The sequence below is a fragment of the Ranitomeya variabilis genome, chromosome 3, assembly GCF_051348905.1.
Source record: "Ranitomeya variabilis isolate aRanVar5 chromosome 3, aRanVar5.hap1, whole genome shotgun sequence".
Lineage (NCBI taxonomy): Eukaryota > Metazoa > Chordata > Amphibia > Anura > Dendrobatidae > Ranitomeya > Ranitomeya variabilis.
In genome coordinates, this window is record NC_135234.1 from 319158016 (window position 1) to 319176957 (window position 18942).

The 18942-nt window shown below is 49.4% G+C and overlaps 1 protein-coding gene across 2 annotated transcripts in view; it reads right to left on the reverse strand.

Annotated features, from left to right (window-relative positions):
• The window catches only part of ARID1A (AT-rich interaction domain 1A), a 183857-nt gene extending 167466 nt beyond the window's left edge, over positions 1 to 16391 (reverse strand). The window contains exon 1 of one of the 2 annotated variants that reach the window (XM_077295708.1): positions 16280 to 16391. In XM_077295708.1, coding sequence (XP_077151823.1) covers positions 16280 to 16282 — 3 coding nt within the window. In that variant the 5' untranslated portion in view covers positions 16283 to 16391. Of the gene's footprint in view, positions 1 to 13763; positions 15191 to 16279 lie in introns of those variants that run through there. The other variant, XM_077295707.1, reaches the window with a different exon arrangement.
• Positions 16392 to 18942: the final 2551 nt, after the last annotated feature.

Consider the following 18942-nt stretch of genomic DNA (forward strand, 5'->3'; position numbering starts at 1 on the left):
CCAGTGTCCTAAATATTCTTAAAACAGAAAATATTGCTAGTCAGCACATCGTGAATTTGCTCATCTTTATTATGGAGCATAAAGCCATTTAAAGAACAAGTTCAAGACACCAAGATGCTGTGAGATATCTATCCAGATCATATTTATACACATTTAATATCTATCCAACATGGGATGTGAACATATGAAGACAACACAACAGGCAGTTTGTTTTAAAAGTTACCCACAAACCTGGCACTAAATTTCATCTTCAGGCTGCCGTCACACTAGCAGGATTTGGTCAGTATTTTACATCAGTATTTGTAGCCAAAACCAGGAGTGGGTGATAAATGCAGAAGTGGTGCATATATTTCTACTACACTTTTCTACTATACTTTTCCTCTGATTGTTCCACTCCTGGTTTTGGCTACAAATACTGATGTAAAATACTGACCAAATACTGCTAGTGTGACAGCAGCCTTAATGTGTTTTTTTCAACGTATTACATTTAAAGGTAAGGTACCGCGTTTGTAGATCATTAATAAATCACTGTAATGTAGCATAACATGCTTAAATGCATGTGTAACAGATTTTGTGTGTTATATGAGTTTAAAGAAGGCACTGGGGGCTGACATCTTGGTTTCACAGCAGTTCACGACACTAACTGTCATTTTACGGCACCCCATGGACATAGGAGATAATAGACCGCCGCAGACCCTATCTCTTAACATTGCAGCAGCATTAGCAGTGAGCTGAGCACGCCTCTGTGGGCTGCACAATTCACTGCTGTAGGTGTGACTGGCCGCCATTTTATTATAGCCCAGTGCTATCTGCTGAGCTCTACTTACTCTCTATCGCAGGAGAGAAGCGCTCACTGGAGCCGGAGGATGGGGAGTGCGGGTGATTTACCTCGGTGCTCCTCTGTACTCCAGGCACTGTGCCTCCTGGGCAGACATCCTCTGCTCTCACACGCTGCCCTGTGTGCTTCTCCTGCTCTGTCTCCGCCTCCTCACACACAGTCCCGGAGATCTCCGGTAAGCTGCATTCACAGCCTGCAGAGAGGGAGCTCTCTCTCCCTCTCAGCCATACCAATGTATCTCTCCCCTCCCTCCACATTGCCTGGCCATTCACTGCAGACCTGGAGCTCCTTCTTATCTTACTGAGGGATGAGTCACAGACAGCTCGCTCAGATAATGCTGCTCCATACACACCACATGTCTTCACTCTTCCTCCAGTCCACCATGCTGCTGAGCCCACTGTGTTCTGCTCTTTTGTAAACTCTGTAGCTGTGTTACTGATGCAACTGCTGGTGATAGCAGATCACAGGGCAGTCACACACAAAATGGCTCTGCCCTGTGATGCTGCTCTTCATTCTGCCCTAGGGATATTAGACCACCCAAAAGGGGAGGGAAATGGTGATGTCAGCAGTCACTGCCCCAATTTTCCAGCTAACAGTAAAGCTGGTAAGTCTCACTATAGCTGCTTGAGGCCTAAAACGGAAAATGCTCCCCCTAGTGGTCAATATATATATTTGTAAGAAAATATATAATATTTTTCATATAGAAATGTTTGCAAACAGTACAAACATTGCATTAATACATTTTATTTACTATTTTAAGCTTAATTTCACAAAAAAAACAAACTACAAAAAAACTGGTGGCACCTTCCCTTTAAAGGGAACTTGTCACCCCAAAGATCGTATATATGAGATAAGGCCACCGGCATCAGGGGCTAATCTACAGCATTCTGTAATGCTGTAGATAAGCCCCCGATGTAACCTGAAAGATGTGAAAAACAAGTTAGGGTACCATCACACAGTGCAATTTTGATCGCTACAACGGCACGATTCGTGACGTTCCAGCGATGCATTTACGATATCGCTGTGTCTGACACGCTACTGCGATCCGGATCCCCGCTGAGAATCGTACGTCGTAGCAGATCGTTTGAAACTTTCTTTCGTCGTCTAGTGTCCCGTTGTGGCGGCATGATTGCATCGTGTGACACAGGTTGTATATGATGTGCGCACAGTAACCAACAGCTTCTACATCGCAAATACGTCATGAAATTATCGCTCCAGCGCCGTGTATTGCAACGTGTGACCGCAGTATACGACGCTGGAGCGATACTTATACGACGCTGCAACGTCACGAATCGTGCCGTCGTAGCGATGAAAATGGCACTGTGTGACGGTACCCTAAGATTATACTCACCCAGGTGCGGTCCGGGTCTGATAGGTGGCACCGGACCGTCACACCCATCTTCTTACGATAACATCCTCTTCTTGTCTTCCTGCCGCGGCTCCGGCGCAGGCGTACTTTGTCTTTGTCTGCAGCAAAGTACTGCAGTCAGAGCAGCCAGACAACTGCACACCTTTCCCGGCGCTTGCGCACTGCAGTACTTTGCTCTGCCCTCAACAGGGCAGACAAAGTACGCCTGTGCAGGAGCTGCGGCAGGAAGACAAGAAGAGGACGTGATCGTATGAAGATAGGAGGACCCGGACCGCAGCAGGACCACCCCTGGGTGAGTATAATATAACCTGTTTTTCTTACCTTTCAGTTACATCGGGGGCTTATCTACAGCATTACAGAATGCATTACAGAATGCTGTAGATAAGCCCCTGATGCCGGTGGCCTTAACTCATACGATTTTTGGGGTGACAGGTTCCCTTTAATTCATTATCCCATATAGGAGTCTCTGGGATCAGGGTAAAATGCACTGCTGTCACCCACCTTTCAGTTTTTAGATTGACACCCTTTAAAAAAAAAAAAAAAAAAAAATTGGATCCAGAGGTGGTTTAACCCCTTCCCGACATCTGACGGTATAGTACGTCAGATGTCGGGACCCCCGCTTTGATGTGCGCTCCGGCGGTGAGCGCACATCAAAGTCGCGACATGTCAGCTGTTTTGAACAGCTGACATGTGCGCGCAATAGCGGCGGGTGAAATCGCGATCACCCGCCGCTATTAACTAGTTAAATGCCGCTGTCAAACGCAGACCGCGGCATTTAACTACCGCATCCGGCCGGGCGGCCGGATATGAGCGCATCGCCGACCCCCGTCACATGATCGGGGGTCGGCGATGCTCCTCCATTGTAACCATAGAGGTCCTGGAGACCTCTATGGTTACTGATCGCCGGTGGCTGTGAGCGCCACCCTGTGGTCGGCGCTCACAGCACACCTGCAAATCTGCTGTGTAGCAGCGATCTTATGATCGCTGCTGCATAGCAGAGGCGATCGGGTTGTGCCTGCTTCTAGCCTCCCATGGAGGCTATAGAAGCATGGCAAAAGTGAAAAAAAAAAGTTTAAAAATGTGAAAAAAATAAAAAAAAACAAAAGTTTAAATCACCCCCCTTTCGCCCCAATCAAAATAAATCAATAAAAAAAAAAACAAATCTACACATATTTGGTATCGCCGCGTTCAGAATCACCCAATCAATAAAAAAAAAGCATTAACCTGATCGCAAAACGGCGTAACGAGAAAAAAAATCGAAACGCCAGAATTACGTTTTTTTGGTCGCCGCGACATTGCATTAAAATGCAATAACGGGCGATCAAAAAAACGTATCTGGACCAAAATGCTATCATTAAAAACGCCAGCTCGGCACGCAAAAAATAAGCCCTCAACCGACCCCAGATCAAGAAAAATGGAGACGCTACGGGTATCGGAAAATGGCGCAATTTTATTTATTTATTTTTTTGCAAAGTTTGGAATTTTTTTTCACCACTTAGGTGAAAAATAACCTAGTCATGTTAGGTGTCTATGAACTCGTACTGACCTGGAGAATCATAATGGCAGGTCAGTTTTAGCATTTAGTGAACCTAGCAAAATAGGCAAGCAAAAAACAAGTGTGGGATTGCACTTTTTTTGCAATTTCACCGCACTTGGAATTTTTTTCCCGTTTTCTAGTACACGCCATGGTAAAACCAATGGTGTCATTCAAAAGTACAACTCGTCCCGCAAAAAATAAGCCCTCACATGGCCAAATTGACGGAAAAATAAAAAAGTTATGGCTCTGGGAAGGAGGGGAGCGAAAAACGAAAACGGAAAAAGCTCCGGGGGTGAAGGGGTTAAGGCTGTGTTTCCACAGTCAGGAAACGCTGTGTGTGACGCTGCGTAGAGCCGCAGCGTCAAACACGCAGCATCCAGATGTTACAGCATAGTGGAGGGGATTTCCTGAAATCCCGTCTCCACTATGCGTTAAAACACGCCTGCGGCAGACCCGCGTAAACGGACATGCGGCGCGTCTTTTCAGAACGCAGCATGTCTGTTTACAATGCGGTGACGCTCCCTCGCCGCACCGTAAATTTCCCATAGACAATCATTAGATGCGATAAAACTGCATCTAATGATTAATCACATGCATACTAACTGCGTAAACACAGCTTACTATGCATGTCTACTAATTTAAATAGGGTCTTACCTGTCCCACCGCCGGAAGTGCGCGTCCACTGCAGGTCTAGCCATAGCTTGGCTTACCATGAGAACGGCCGTGCACGTGACCGGGGATTATCTCCGGTCACTAGGCTGGTTCTCACGGTCAGCTGATTGTGAGAACACTGCAGTGGAGGTGATCACTGGAGAGTTATCTCCGGCGGTCATCTACAGGCTCTGCTATGTCTGGATGTCAGGCATCCAGATGTAGCAGAGCTGGACTCGTCGTGGGACACTCGTTATTAAGGACTACGTCGGAGACAGGGAGTATACTGTTGGTTACTTTTTAGTTTTTTCCAGGAGAACGAGGGCGTTGCAGGAATGAGCATACAATAAAGATATCAAAAGTCTGTGGTGTTTTATTTCATTAAAATGCTTTATTCTGCATGTGTTTGTTTTATTAACCCTTTCACAACTATAGAATTAGTAATGGTAGGTATCTTATTGACACCTCTCCATTACTAAGCCAGCTTAATGTCTCCTTACAAAGGTGACATTAACCCCTTATTGCCACATATGCCACCGCTACAGGGCAGCGGGAAGAGAGAGCTTAAATGCCGGAATTGGTGCATCTTACAGATGCGCCATTTCTGGGGCGGCTGGGAGCTGGTATAGGCTATGAATAACAGCCCGCAGCTGTCTGCATAGCCTTTCTGGCTTTAAATTATAGGGGGACCCTATGACATTTGGGGGGGGGGGGGGGGGCTATTTTATTAGCCAGTAAAGGCTAAATATACAGCTGCGGGCTGATATTCATAGCAAGTGTGACCTCGGCCTAACGCAGAGAGAGTGTGTGTGTGTGTGTGTGCGTGTGTGTGTGTGTGTGTGTCTTTATTTAAGGCTGGGATTACACATGCGAGGAATACTAATACCCGGCACTGCTGCCGTCACTCGGGAGCGGAGCGTGCAGCTGCACAGAAATACATGTAGCCTCATGCTCCTTTCCCGAGTGCCGGGTATTGATGCGAGACCCGTTGGAGTTTCTCGCATATGTGATCCCAGCCTAACTCTTTATTACCATTTTATTATGTTTATTACTAAACATCGGGCTTGGTATTCTCTATCTATTCTCGATCTATCTATATATCTATCGATATATTTATAATCGGTAGATAGACAGATAGATAATAGACAGATGATAGATCTATCATATCTAAACATTCTTCAATGGAGTATGTAAATGAAGAGGTTGGACAAGAAATGACATCACAATTCAATGCATGTAAAAAAGCATCAAAAACACAGGTGACCTGACAGTGACCTCAGGTGCAAATTTGGTACAGATTTTACCTGCATTAAATCCTGAGCAAATGCTGATGCAATCCTGACCGTGGAACCATACCCTAAGTGGCATCTACATCCTACAGTGGCTAGCGATCCATGGTTTGCACCCGCAGATCAGATTATCAGACATTAAAACTAAATTTAGACACTTATTTTAAAGCACCCACAGTATTTTGGGGAATGAGAATATATGCATACATGATATGGTCATATAGAGGTTCACCACAGTACATATTCATATTTAGGATCAATAGGATGGATGAGGACGTACACTACATGCAGAATTAGTCAGGTCAGTATTTTGACCATACATCGGTTTTCCTCAGGCATAATAGGGGGGGGGGGGGGCAGAGGGTGCAGGTGCCCCGGGCCCGGTGGGTGCTCTGAGGGGGCCCACCCAGAGCTACGCTACTGTAATTGCTGTGCGCGCCGATAGTTACTTTCTGCGGCAGGGCAGGGAGAATCGATCTCCCTGCTCTGCCGCCTGGCCGCTTTGGGGCCACTGAGCAGGCGGGGGGGCCCCCGCCATCATCAGAAGATCAGCTGTACCGGCATTTAGCCGATACAGCTGATCGCATTGATGGGAGAAGGAGCGCTGCGCTCCCGCTTGTCAGTGTCAGCATCTGACGTCGCCGACACTGACAGCGGGCGCGATGACGTCACTGCCCGGAGCCCGCTGTCAGGAGATCAGCGGGAGCAGCGCAGGAACCAGGAGGAAGAGAGGTGAGTATTTATTTTTTAATGGGTGCTGCTGCCTTATTACAGGGTCTGACTATAGAGGGGCTGCTTCATTACAGGGTCTGACTATGGGGGTGCTGCCTTATTACAGGGTCTGACTATGGGGGTTCTGCCTTATTACAGGGTCTGTCTATGGGGGGGCTGCCTTATTACAGGGTCTGCCCATAGGGGTGCTGCCTTATTACAGTGACTGCCTATATGGGGGTGCTGCCTTATTACAGTGACTGCCTATGGGGGCTGCCGTATGCTATAGAGTCTGCCTATGGGGAGTGCATTATACTATATTGTGGACAATTTGGTGCATTATACTACTGTATATGGAGGCTATCTAGGGGGCCATCATACAGTATGGAGATTACAGTGTGGGGGTCATTATACATTGTTGGAGCTATCAAACAGTTTGGGGGCTACTAAGGGGTCAGTTTACTGTGTATAGGGGAGCTGTACAGGGGGAGACTCGGGACATTATTAAATGTAAAATGGGCACTTATTGTTATAGGGGAACTCAGGTTACTGTGGCTATCAAAGGGGCACACAGGGCACTATCACTTTCTAGGGGCAAAATATGGGCACTGTTTTCTAGGGCACTTGCACCCGGCATTACTGTATTATAGAGGGGTGCTTTAGAATTTAGAGGGCACAAAGAATCACAGAGCAGGTGCAGTAATAGGGACACATACGGCAGCAGCGGCTCAGTATTGGGGTATCAGGTGCAGTAATAGGGACACATACGGCAGCAGCGACTCAGTATTGGGGTATCAGGTGCAGTAATAGGGACACATACGGCAGCAGAGGCTCAGTATTGGGGTATAAGCAGGATGAGGAGTTTGTGCAGGTTGTGTCTTTGTTATATTCTCTGCAGGTGAGTCGTTGCTGGACGAAGTTGTCATGTCGGTCTGGACCAGATGGAAAAGACGGGAAAAATAAATTATTCCATCAGAAAGGACGTCAGAGGTAAGTCATTATCTGTAACTGTGCTGTGATCTCCTATATGTTCTGTAGGACTGGTATCTACCACTGACCATATGGCGGTAATATCCATATTGGTCTTTATATAGAGATTATCTTCAGTAACAGGACAGTCATCTGCTAAGGTTCTCCTCTACTATTAGGGTGAGTCACCGAGCTGTAATCAAGGGTACCTGGTTAGGAGCCCACTCAAAAGCTTCGACCCCCCCGGACCAAAACTTTAGCTACGCCTCTGGAGTGACTATTAGTAGACGTGATGGAAGGGCCTTTGCCTCTATCAGTAATGGGTACAGACCTCCCACTTCAACATGGGTTAAATACAGACTCAAAAATCAACTCTAAACCCACCGTCAGTTTAAAAAAAAAAAAAAAAAAAAAAAAAACACGACACCTTTTTCAAGCAGTGGTACAGGAAAGTCAGCATCATAAGAAAACAATGCTCCATCGCAGGTGTACTGCTTAGCTAACCAATAAAGGCCTTAATAAGGATATATCCGGGACTTACAAGAAGAAAAAAAAAAGTGCCTAAGCACCAACAGGCAGGTAGTTGCTACCTACCTGCCTGTGGTGCCAGATGCCGTTCTCTGCCGGTACAGAGAGGTCAAAGACTTCTGCCGATGTCACGTGAACAGAGCAGCAGTTTGTTTTCCTGTGGACAGAGTGGGACTACTGATGTCATACTGATTGACAGCTGGCTATCCACTGCCTAATTGGGAGATAGCATCTGTCAATCAGCATGACGCCAGTATTCCCGCCCTGTCAACAGGAAGGAGAACTGCTGCTCTGCTGACAAGGAGCAGATGAACCTCTGGCAGAAGCGGTCCATGACCGGCTTCGGCTTCAACAGAGGTAGTTGCCTCCGTTAGCAGCTACATGAGTTTAAGAAAAAAACAGTCCCAGATATCACCTTTAAAAAAAAAGAATAAAGACATGACCCCCCTGAGTAGAGTAACTGAAATAAACAAAAGGATCATCCATTCAGTGCAACATGTAAATCCTGTTAGATATACATTAAAAACCACACCAAGAAGACAAATCTGACGAGTGATACACCGGTCCACTAATACACCAGACAACAGCAAGGACCCTGTAAATCCCTATAAAGATGTCCTGTATACGGATACTGCCGAGCTGCGACTATTCGCAACCTACGGATAAACAAAAAATGGCGCCCCTGCTCAATGGTGGTGGCTCTCCCTACACTGTCCTACATATTCCTATCATAATGGAGATCCAGATGAAGATATCCCCGATATTGGTCAGGAATAGTGGATTAGGACTGTAAAAGACAGGTCAGATACAACAAGAGACAAAAACAGATTCCTCAGAATAAATGTGAAGGAGATAACTTATTGTTCATCTCTCATGCCTTCATGTGTTTCCCCATACTGCAAGGTTCATAAGGAGGCCAGATACTTGGAGGAACAGAGACTGAAGATCACAAGCCCAGCATGGTGTGTAGGGCAGCCTGGGGAGAGCCACTGTGAATTGTGGGGCCATTTAAAGATATATATATATATATATATATATATATATATATATATATATATATATATATATATATATATATATATATATATACACACGATTTTTTTTAAATGTCAGAAATGTATTTTAGTACATTCAGTTGTTTGGTTATTCACACTTTAAAAAAATGAAAATTAACAATTGAGCTGGAAACATTCACGGTTTTCATTTAGGTGCATAATTGTGCACCCCAAGTTACCCAATAATCATGTGCACACAAATATTCTAAGAAAAACAAAACATCACTTTTACTTTCTTACATATTCAGGTTTATTAACCTTTTAGACTGACAGCACTGTAGTTGTTCAATACTAAAATTATTCAAAAACAAAAATTGCCCAATTGTGCACATAGCATAGGTATACAGTTGATGGTCATATAGTGGATCATCGCCAGGATGGTTGAGAATATAAGTAGTACATGGTCATTTAGAGGATGGAGATTGACATGGTTGAAGGCATGAGGTACATGGTCATGTAGAGGATGCCCACCAGGATGGATGAGGACAGAGGTGTAGGTATACAGTCATGTAGAGGATGCCCACCAGGATGGATGAGGACGGAGGTGTAGGTATACAGTCATGTAGAGGATGCCCACCAGGATGGATGAGGACGGAGGTGTAGGTATACAGTCATGTAGAGCAGAGGTCCCCAACCGCCGGTCCGCGGACCAGGACCGGGCCGTTGGGGTTTTTCAGCCGGTCCGCGGCGCCCCTGTTCAGCGGTCACGTGGGACCGCTCATTAGAGAAATGAATAGGCTGCTCCACCTCCCATAGGGGCGGAGCCGCATAATTCATTTCTCTAATCAGCGGTGCCGGTGACAGCTGACAGAGGAAGAGGCTGCGGCACCGAAGACCAGCTGTCTGGGGGAAGGAGCGGGACGCCGGGAGCAGGTAAGTATGTCATATTCACCTCTCCTCGTTCCCACACGCCGAGCGCTGTCTCCATCTTCCCGGCGTCTCTCCTCACTGACTGTTCAGGTCAGAGGGCGCGATGACGCATATAGTGTGCGCGCCGCCCTCTGCCTGATCAGTCAGTGCGGAGAGACGCCGGGAAGATGGCGCCGAGGTGCTGCAAGCAAGAGAGGCGAGTATGTGTTTTATTATTTTTATTGCAGCAGCAGCACAACTATGGGGCAATAATGGACGGTGCAGAGCACTATATGGCACAGCTATGGGGCAACGGTGCAGAGCACTATATGGCAGAGCTATGGGGCAATAATGGTGCAGAGCACTATATGGCACAGCTATGGGGCAATAATGGTGCACAGCACTATATGGCACAGCTATGGGGCAATAATGGTGCAGAGCACTATATGGCACAGCTATGGGGCAGTAATGGTGCAGAGCACTGTATGGCACAGCTATGGGGCAATAATGGTGCAGAGCACTATATGGCACAGCTATGGGGCAATAATGGTGCAGAGCACTATATGGCACAGCTATGGGGCAGTAATGGTGCAGAGCACTATATGGCACAACTATGGGGCAATAATGGACGGTGCAGAGCACTATATGGCACAACTATGGGGCAATAATGGACGGTGCAGAGCACTATATGGCACAGCTATGGGGCAATAATGGTGCAGAGCACTATATGGCACAGCTATGGGGCAATAATGGTGCAGAGCACTATATGGCACAGCTATGGGGCAATAATGGTGCAGAGCACTATATTGCACAGCTATGGGGCAATAATGGTGCAGAGCACTGTATGGCACAGCTATGGGGCAGTAATGGTGCAGAGCACTATATGGCACAGCTATGGGGCAATAATGGTGCAGAGCACTATATTGCACAGCTATGGGGCAATAATGGTGCAGAGCACTGTATGGCACAGCTATGGGGCAATAATGGTGCAGAGCACTATATGGCACAGCTATGGGGCAATAATGGTGCAGAGCACTATATGGCACAGCTATGGGGCAATAATGGTGCAGAGCACTATATGGCACAGCTATGGGGCAGTAATGGTGCAGAGCACTATGGCACAGCTATGGGGCAATAATGGTGCAGAGCACTATATGGCACAGCTATGGGGCAATAATGGTGCAGAGCACTATATGGCACAGCTATGGGGCAATAATGGTGCAGAGCACTGTATGGCACAGCTATGGGGCAATAATGGTGCAGAGCACTATATGGCACAGCTATGGGGCAATAATGGTGCAGAGCACTATATGGCACAGCTATGGGGCAATAATGGTGCAGAGCACTATATGGCACAGCTATGGGGCAATAATGGTGCAGAGCACCAGGGAAACAAGCATGGTGCTCCCACTCATTCTGAACCTATGGTAAGTTGAATCACATTCTCATTATAAATGTCATAATTATATGATAAGTATGCACTAAGCTCCATCCCTCCATAACCCCACCCCCATATGACCAAAGGCCCGCCCCTGCCCCACCCCCACCAGGCCATGGAAAACTGGTCTTGCTTAAAGCCGGTCCCTGGTGCAAAAAAGGTTGGGGACCTCTGATGTAGAGGATGCCCACCAGGGTGGATGAGGACGGAGGTGTAGGTATACAGTCATGTAGAGGATGCCCACCAGGATGGATGAGGACGGAGGTGTATGTATACAGTACACGGTCATGTAGAGGATGCCCACCAAGATGGATGAGGACAGAGGTGTATGTATACAGTCATGTAGAGGATGCCCACCAGGATGGATGAGGACGGAGGTGTATGTATACAGTCATGTAGAGGATGCCCACCAGGATGGATGAGGACGGAGGTGTAGGTATACAGTACACGGTGGCCATATGCGTTGGGTCATGTAGAGGATGCCCACCAGGATGGATGAGGACAGAGGTGTAGGTATACAGTACACGGTGGCCATATGCGTTGGGTCATGTAGAGGATGCCCACCAGGATGGATGAGAACGGAGGTGTAGGTATACAGTACACGGTGGCCATATGCGTTGGGTCATGTAGAGGATGCCCACCAGGATGGATGAGGACAGAGGTGTATGTATACAGTCATGTAGAGGATGCCCACCAGGATGGATGAGGACGGAGGTGTATGTATACAGTACACGGTCATGTAGAGGATGCCCACCAGGATGGATGAGGACAGAGGTGTAGGTATACAGTCATGTAGAGGATGCCCATCAGCATGGATGAGGACAGAGGTGTAGGTATACAGTCATGTAGAGGATGCCCACCAGGATGGATGAGGACGGAGGTACACAGTACACAGTCATGTAGAGGATGCTTACCAGGATGGATGAGGACGGAGGTGTATGTATACAGTACACGGTCATGTAGAGGATGCCCACCAGGATGGATGAGGACAGAGGTGTAGGTACACAGTCATGTAGAGGATGCCCACCAGGATGGATGAGGACGGAGGTGTAGGTATACAGTACACGGGGGCCATATGCGTTGGGTCATGTAGAGGATGCCCACCAGGATGGATGAGGACGGAGGTGTAGGTATACAGTACACGGTCATGTAGAGGATGCCCACCAGGATGGATGAGGACAGAGGTGTAGGTATACAGTCATGTAGAGGATGCCCACCAGGATGGATGAGGACGGAGGTGTATGTATACAGTACACGGTCATGTAGAGGATGCCCATCAGCATGGATGAGGACAGAGGTGTAGGTATACAGTCATGTAGAGGATGCCCACCAGGATGGATGAGGACGGAGGTACACAGTACACAGTCATGTAGAGGATGCTTACCAGGATGGATGAGGACGGAGGTGTATGTATACAGTACACGGTCATGTAGAGGATGCCCACCAGGATGGATGAGGACAGAGGTGTAGGTACACAGTCATGTAGAGGATGCCCACCAGGATGGATGAGGACGGAGGTGTAGGTATACAGTACACGGGGGCCATATGCGTTGGGTCATGTAGAGGATGCCCACCAGGATGGATGAGGACAGAGGTGTAGGTATACAGTACACGGTCATGTAGAGGATGCCCACCAGGATGGATGAGGACAGAGGTGTAGGTATACAGTCATGTAGAGGATGCCCACCAGGATGGATGAGGACAGAGGTGTAGGTATACAGTCATGTAGAGGATGCCCACCAGGATGGATGAGGACAGAGGTGTAGGTATACAGTCATGTAGAGGATGCCCACCAGGATGGATGAGGACGGAGGTATACAGTACACAGTCATGTAGAGGATGCCCACCAGGATGGATGAGGACGGAGGTATACAGTCATGTAGAGGATGCCCACCAGGATGGATGAGGACGGAGGTGTAGGTATACAGTACACGGGGGCCATATGCGTTGGGTCATGTAGAGGATGCCCACCAGGATGGATGAGGACGGAGGTGTAGGTATACAGTACACGGGGGCCATATGCGTTGGGTCATGTAGAGGATGCCCACCAGGATGGATGAGGACAGAGGTGTAGATATACAGTACACGGTCATGTAGAGGATGCCCACCAGGATGGATGAGGACAGAGGTGTAGGTATACAGTCATGTAGAGGATGCCCACCAGGATGGATGAGGACAGAGGTGTAGGTATACAGTCATGTAGAGGATGCCCACCAGGATGGATGAGGACGGAGGTATACAGTATACAGTCATGTAGAGGATGCCCACCAGGATGGATGAGGACGGAGGTGTAGGTATACAGTCATGTAGAGGATGCCCACCAGGATGGATGAGGACAGAGGTACACATTAGGCCGGAGAGCAGAGCATTACAGGACTGGGGGGCCAGTATGGCCATGGTCCCCAGTGATGCCCTGTGTCACCAGCATGCCATGGCTCATTGTCTGCACACAATACAGGCTGCTGCTTCCCCCGATCGCACATTGTTCCCCTCCTACCACACACACAACATAAAGGTCAGTGGCGTTACCTGCGACGTCCTGGGCACGCTCTGCCCGCTGCTGCCAGGGCTCCCGGGCGGGTGCACCGCTCTCTGACCTGTGGCCCAGCCGGCCGCATAGCCTTCGGGTCCTTTGTGCTGCTCCGAGTACTCCCCTCCGGGGTAGGCCGGGAACCCCCGCCCCGGACTGGGCGCCGTTAGCAGCTGGTTCAGAGTCGGGGTAGCAGCTGCTGGCTGCGCGGGGCCGAACCGTGGCGGAGGCGGGGGGTAGGCCGGAGCCGGGGGCTTGCCCGTGGAGGCAGTCGGGCGAGGCGGGGGGTATCCCGGCTGGTAGGCCCGGTTCGGGTAGGCCGGATAGGAGTTGTAGGCCTCGTTCGGAGGCGGGTAGTCCAGGCCGGGGCCAGACTGGAAGACTCCCCGGTTGTAGGAGGAGAAAGCGAATCCCCCGGGCGGGAGCGAGGAGGCGGACGAGGCCGCAGCCGTATCTCCCGGCTCCTGAAGCGCGGACGTCGGGGCCGCACGGGTTCCGTTGGCCGCTTCAGGGGTCTCGGAGTCCGCGGGGACCGGGGCCTCGGCCTGAGGCTCGGCAGGAGGGGGGCCCCCGGGGCTCTTCTTTAATTCGGGGCCGGCGGCGGGCGGGGTTCCTCCGAGGCTGGGGCCGGAGGCCGGGGCCACCTGGGCGGCCATGGAGCACCAGGAGGAGGGTGGGGACGGAGGCGGCCTCCCCCCCCAGGTGTCGGGCTAGTCTCGGGCAGGAGGGGAGGGGAGCCGTTTAGTCGGACACGAGGCGGTGGAGAGGAGGAGGAGAGGCCATTTTACCGAAAGAGGAGGAGGAGGAGGAGAGACAGGCCGCAAAGCGCGGAGCTCGGAGTCCTGGACTGGGGGAGGCTGAGGCCGCAAGACCCGGCGGGTGGAGCCGGGATGGCAGCTTCCTGCACAAGGCTCACACACGGGAACCCGCGGCCTGGAGCACCGGACGGGAGCACAGCCTGCACTGCCTGCAATACTGGCGGAGAGCGGCAAGGCCCGGACCGGGAGCGCCGGAGAAAGCCCGCGGCGGATCGGGAGCGCACCCACGGGGGCCTTCGTGCTCGGGGCAGGGGAGCACAGCCCTGGCGCGGTCACTGTGCCCGGAAGTGGGTCACGCTCCCATAAGAATGGCAGGAGTGGGGAAAGCAGAGCAGAGACACAGGGAGAACCGTGGGGGAAAACACGGAGCTGGATTCAAAATGGCAGCACAGCGCCTTCACTGGCTGTGCAAAGCCCGGAATCTGGAGTCAGTACAGGTGCAGGGACACAATGAAAGCGGAGCAAGGGCCGGCGCTGGATCCCGGAGAATGAGCCCTCCTTTTCCTATAGGCGTCCAAACAAGAGACGGACAGGAAGACCTGGACCTGCTGACAAGATCCGGAGTCAGCCGATCGTCTGCTAGTCACTGAGAACCCAGTGGATCCGGGCAGTAAGACCCGGGGGCGGAGCGCGGGAACCCGAGGGGAGGTGGGTCACGTGACGGCGCAGGGCGTGCCCATGCGTGGCTACGTCACAAGGTGTGTGCGCTTAGGACTGAGCTTCATTGTGATCTAGCGAAGTAACGTGCGGCGCGCTGAGCATTGTGCAATGCAGGTCACGTGGTCACAGGGCTGCACTCCTGCGCGGCCACGACCCGAGCGCTGCTTCCAGGCGCACGCTGCTGTGTCTGCTCTCAGTATGACTTTCACAGGACGGCCATTTAGTCACATTACACGCGCACGCTGCCGCCGTGACCGCAGCCAATCGCACCGCTCCCCTAGTGACCCCCAGACGCAGGCACAAAGAGCTCGGAGCGCCAGGGGGAGGGGCGCGCTCCCCGGATCTTCATTCTTAATCACACTGACTGGCCGGGCTGCCCCATAATGCAGCGCAGCGGAGCGTGGCAGCTCGCAAAACCCGGAGTGTGAGGGCGGTAATATGGGGCTGCAGACAAAGGAGGGAGGAGGCTGCTGCAGCCAGGGGGAGAGTGCAGGAGCCACAGTAGTGGGCTGGGCGCCCATGGCTCTGCCCACACGTGTCTGCCCACACGTGTGCTTCCCTGTGTGTACACAATGCTGCTGCACAGGAGAGGGAACAACGTATGGCTGACAGAGGCCGGGCACGGCTGACAGAGGCCGGCTGTAGGTACGGCGCCGGGGCTCTGCGCCGGTATGTGCTGGGTCTGCTGCGGGGGGTGGGGTGGTCTTTGGTGTGTGTGTGTGTGTGTGTCTCTGTGTGCAGGCATTGTCCGATGGGACTACAAGTCCCATCGTGCTCTGCCTGCTACAGTGACAGTCAGTGACACAGTAGCCAATGATGGGACAGTAGTAGTCCCATCATCCGGCTAATGTGTTGAATGTAAAAAAAAACAAAACAAAAAAAAACCACACATATACAGTACATACACACATACAGAACATGCGCCGCCATGCGACGACATGCGCCATGTGACGGCATGCGACGACATGCGCATACATACAGACATACAGTACATACATACAGACATACAGTACATATAACATACATTACATACTCACCATCACTTGTCACTTTGATCCCCGAAGCCAGTGTCATAAAAAATATTAAAATAATAAACAACCAATATACTCCCTGATCCGCAGAAATCCAATTAAAACGAGTGTCCCACGACGATCTCCCGTGGAGAACAGGAGCATCTGCTGATGCAACCACTCTCCAGGGGCTCCAGGAAGACAATGAGGGGAGGAAGGTATCCTTCCACAATGTATTCCTACGCCCCTGTGAGAAAATAGTCCCTAGTCTCACTTTATGGCATGCTGTATGAGAAAGTTCCCACGCAGCTTTTTGCCATAAAGTGAGACCAGTGAACTATAGTAACCTCAGTGATGCACTGCAGGAGCCATTGTCCTTAAATACGTGGCACGTGGCACTTACATACGTGGCACTTATATACGTGGCACTTACATACGTGGCACTTAAATACGTGGCACGTGGCACTTACATACGTGGCACTTACATACGTGGCACTTACATACGTGGCACTTACATACGTGACACTTACATACGTGGCACTTAAATACGTGGCACATGGCACTTACATACGTGGCACTTACATACATGGCACGTGGCACTTACATACGTGGCACGTGGCACTTACATACGTGGCACTTACATACGTGGCACGTGGCACTTACATACGTGGCACTTATATACGTGGCACTTACATACGTGACACTTACATACGTGGCACTTAAATACGTGGCACATGGCACTTACATACGTGGCACTTACATACGTGGCACTTACATACGTGGCACGTGGCACTTACATACGTGGCACGTGGCACTTACATACGTGGCACTTACATACGTGGCACTTAAATACGTGGCACATGGCACTTACATACGTGGCACTTACATACGTGGCACTTACATACGTGGCACTTACATACGTGGCACGTGGCACTTACATACGTGGCACTTACATACGTGACACTTACATACGTGGCACTTACATACGTGGCACTTAAATACGTGGCACATGGCACTTACATACGTGGCACTTACATACGTGGCACTTAAATACGTGGCACGTGGCACTTACATACGTGGCACTTACATACGTGGCACTTACATACGTGACACTTACATACGTGGCACTTAAATACGTGGCACTTACATACGTGGCACTTAAATACGTGGCACTTACATACGTGGCACTTAAATACGTGGCACATGGCACTTACATACGTGGCACTTACATACGTGGCACTTACATACGTGGCACTTACATACGTGACACTTACATACGTGGCACTTAAATACGTGACACTTACATACGTGGCACTTAAATACGTGGCACTTACATACGGCAGAATCGACATGATGTTAACTCCAGTGTGTATTGTATTCTGAGTCATAAAGACAGGAAATGACCTCAATGACTCTTTTTTTTTCCCCCTTTTTTTTTTTCAAACAAACTTTATTTTCAGTACACAATGCTGAAAAAAACGCAGCTGCAAAAAGCGCAGCTGCAAAAAACGCAGTGTGTGAAAGCAGCTGCGTTTTTTGCCTGCGTAAAAAAACGCAGGTAAAGCAGCAGCAAAATACGCGCGCGTAAAAATACGCAGCAAATACGCTGTGTGTGAAAGTAGCCTTAGAGTCTTACATTAGTGTAAAACAATGCGGCAAATGAAAAACTGTCCGAAACTTTGCTCCAGGCAGGGTCTGGGGTGAGATGCGCTCATGTTGCCTTCTCGGGTCAGCAGTAACGTGCTGGCAGGCTACCCGATGTGCAGAGACCAATGACGTCACTTGCAGGGGTGGCGCTGAACTGCCCGCTGGGCATTCCGACAAAGCGCTCTGTTGCCGGCTCGTTATTGCTGATCTGAGCCTGCAACGTACTTTCACTATACACAATGTGCAGGGACAGCCCAGCCCCTGAAATGTACCACCCTGGTGACACTTCAGGCTGCATGTGAGTATCCCAGCATGCACTGCGATTCTCAACGTAGCATCAAAAAGGTAGTGGGGAAAAAAATAGAAAAGCTGTTGGATAGAGTAGTTAAGGAAGGATAGGGAAAATTTAATTCAAGTATATTCGAAAATAGTTTAGATTATGGAATTAAACAATTAGGGATTTCAACTTAACCCCTTTACGTCTAAGTAGGTAGGCACAGAATTTAGTTTTTTGTTCATTCTGCCTCCCAAAAATCAGAGTAGAAAGCGATCACAAAATGTCATGTGCCTGAAAATGGTACCAATAATAAAATCAAATCGTCCTGCAAAAAACAAGCCATCACATGACTCTTTTCGGCAGAAATTTGTAACACTTATATCTCTCAAAATATGTTAATGCAAAAGCTAGTCATTGGAATAAAATGAGTCTTTTAGTGTGTGACAGTAGCCAAACATAAAAACCCAATCTAAATCTGGTATCGCTATAATTGCACCGACCTGAAGAATAAAGTTGTCTAATCACTCCTCACGAGGAATGGCAGAAAAAATGAAACTAATTCTTCTGCATCTGTTGATTTGTTCATTCTGCCTCCCAATGATCGCAGTAAGTCTCAGCTCACATATATCCTGCGCTGAGCGTGTACTCCAGGGTTTCGGTGTAAATCTCTGAAATACGTGATTCAGACGGAACCCCCAGTGCAAGATTCCCTATAATGAGGCAGATATGGACGCTGTTTGACCTGTGATCAATCTGTGCCTGTCTT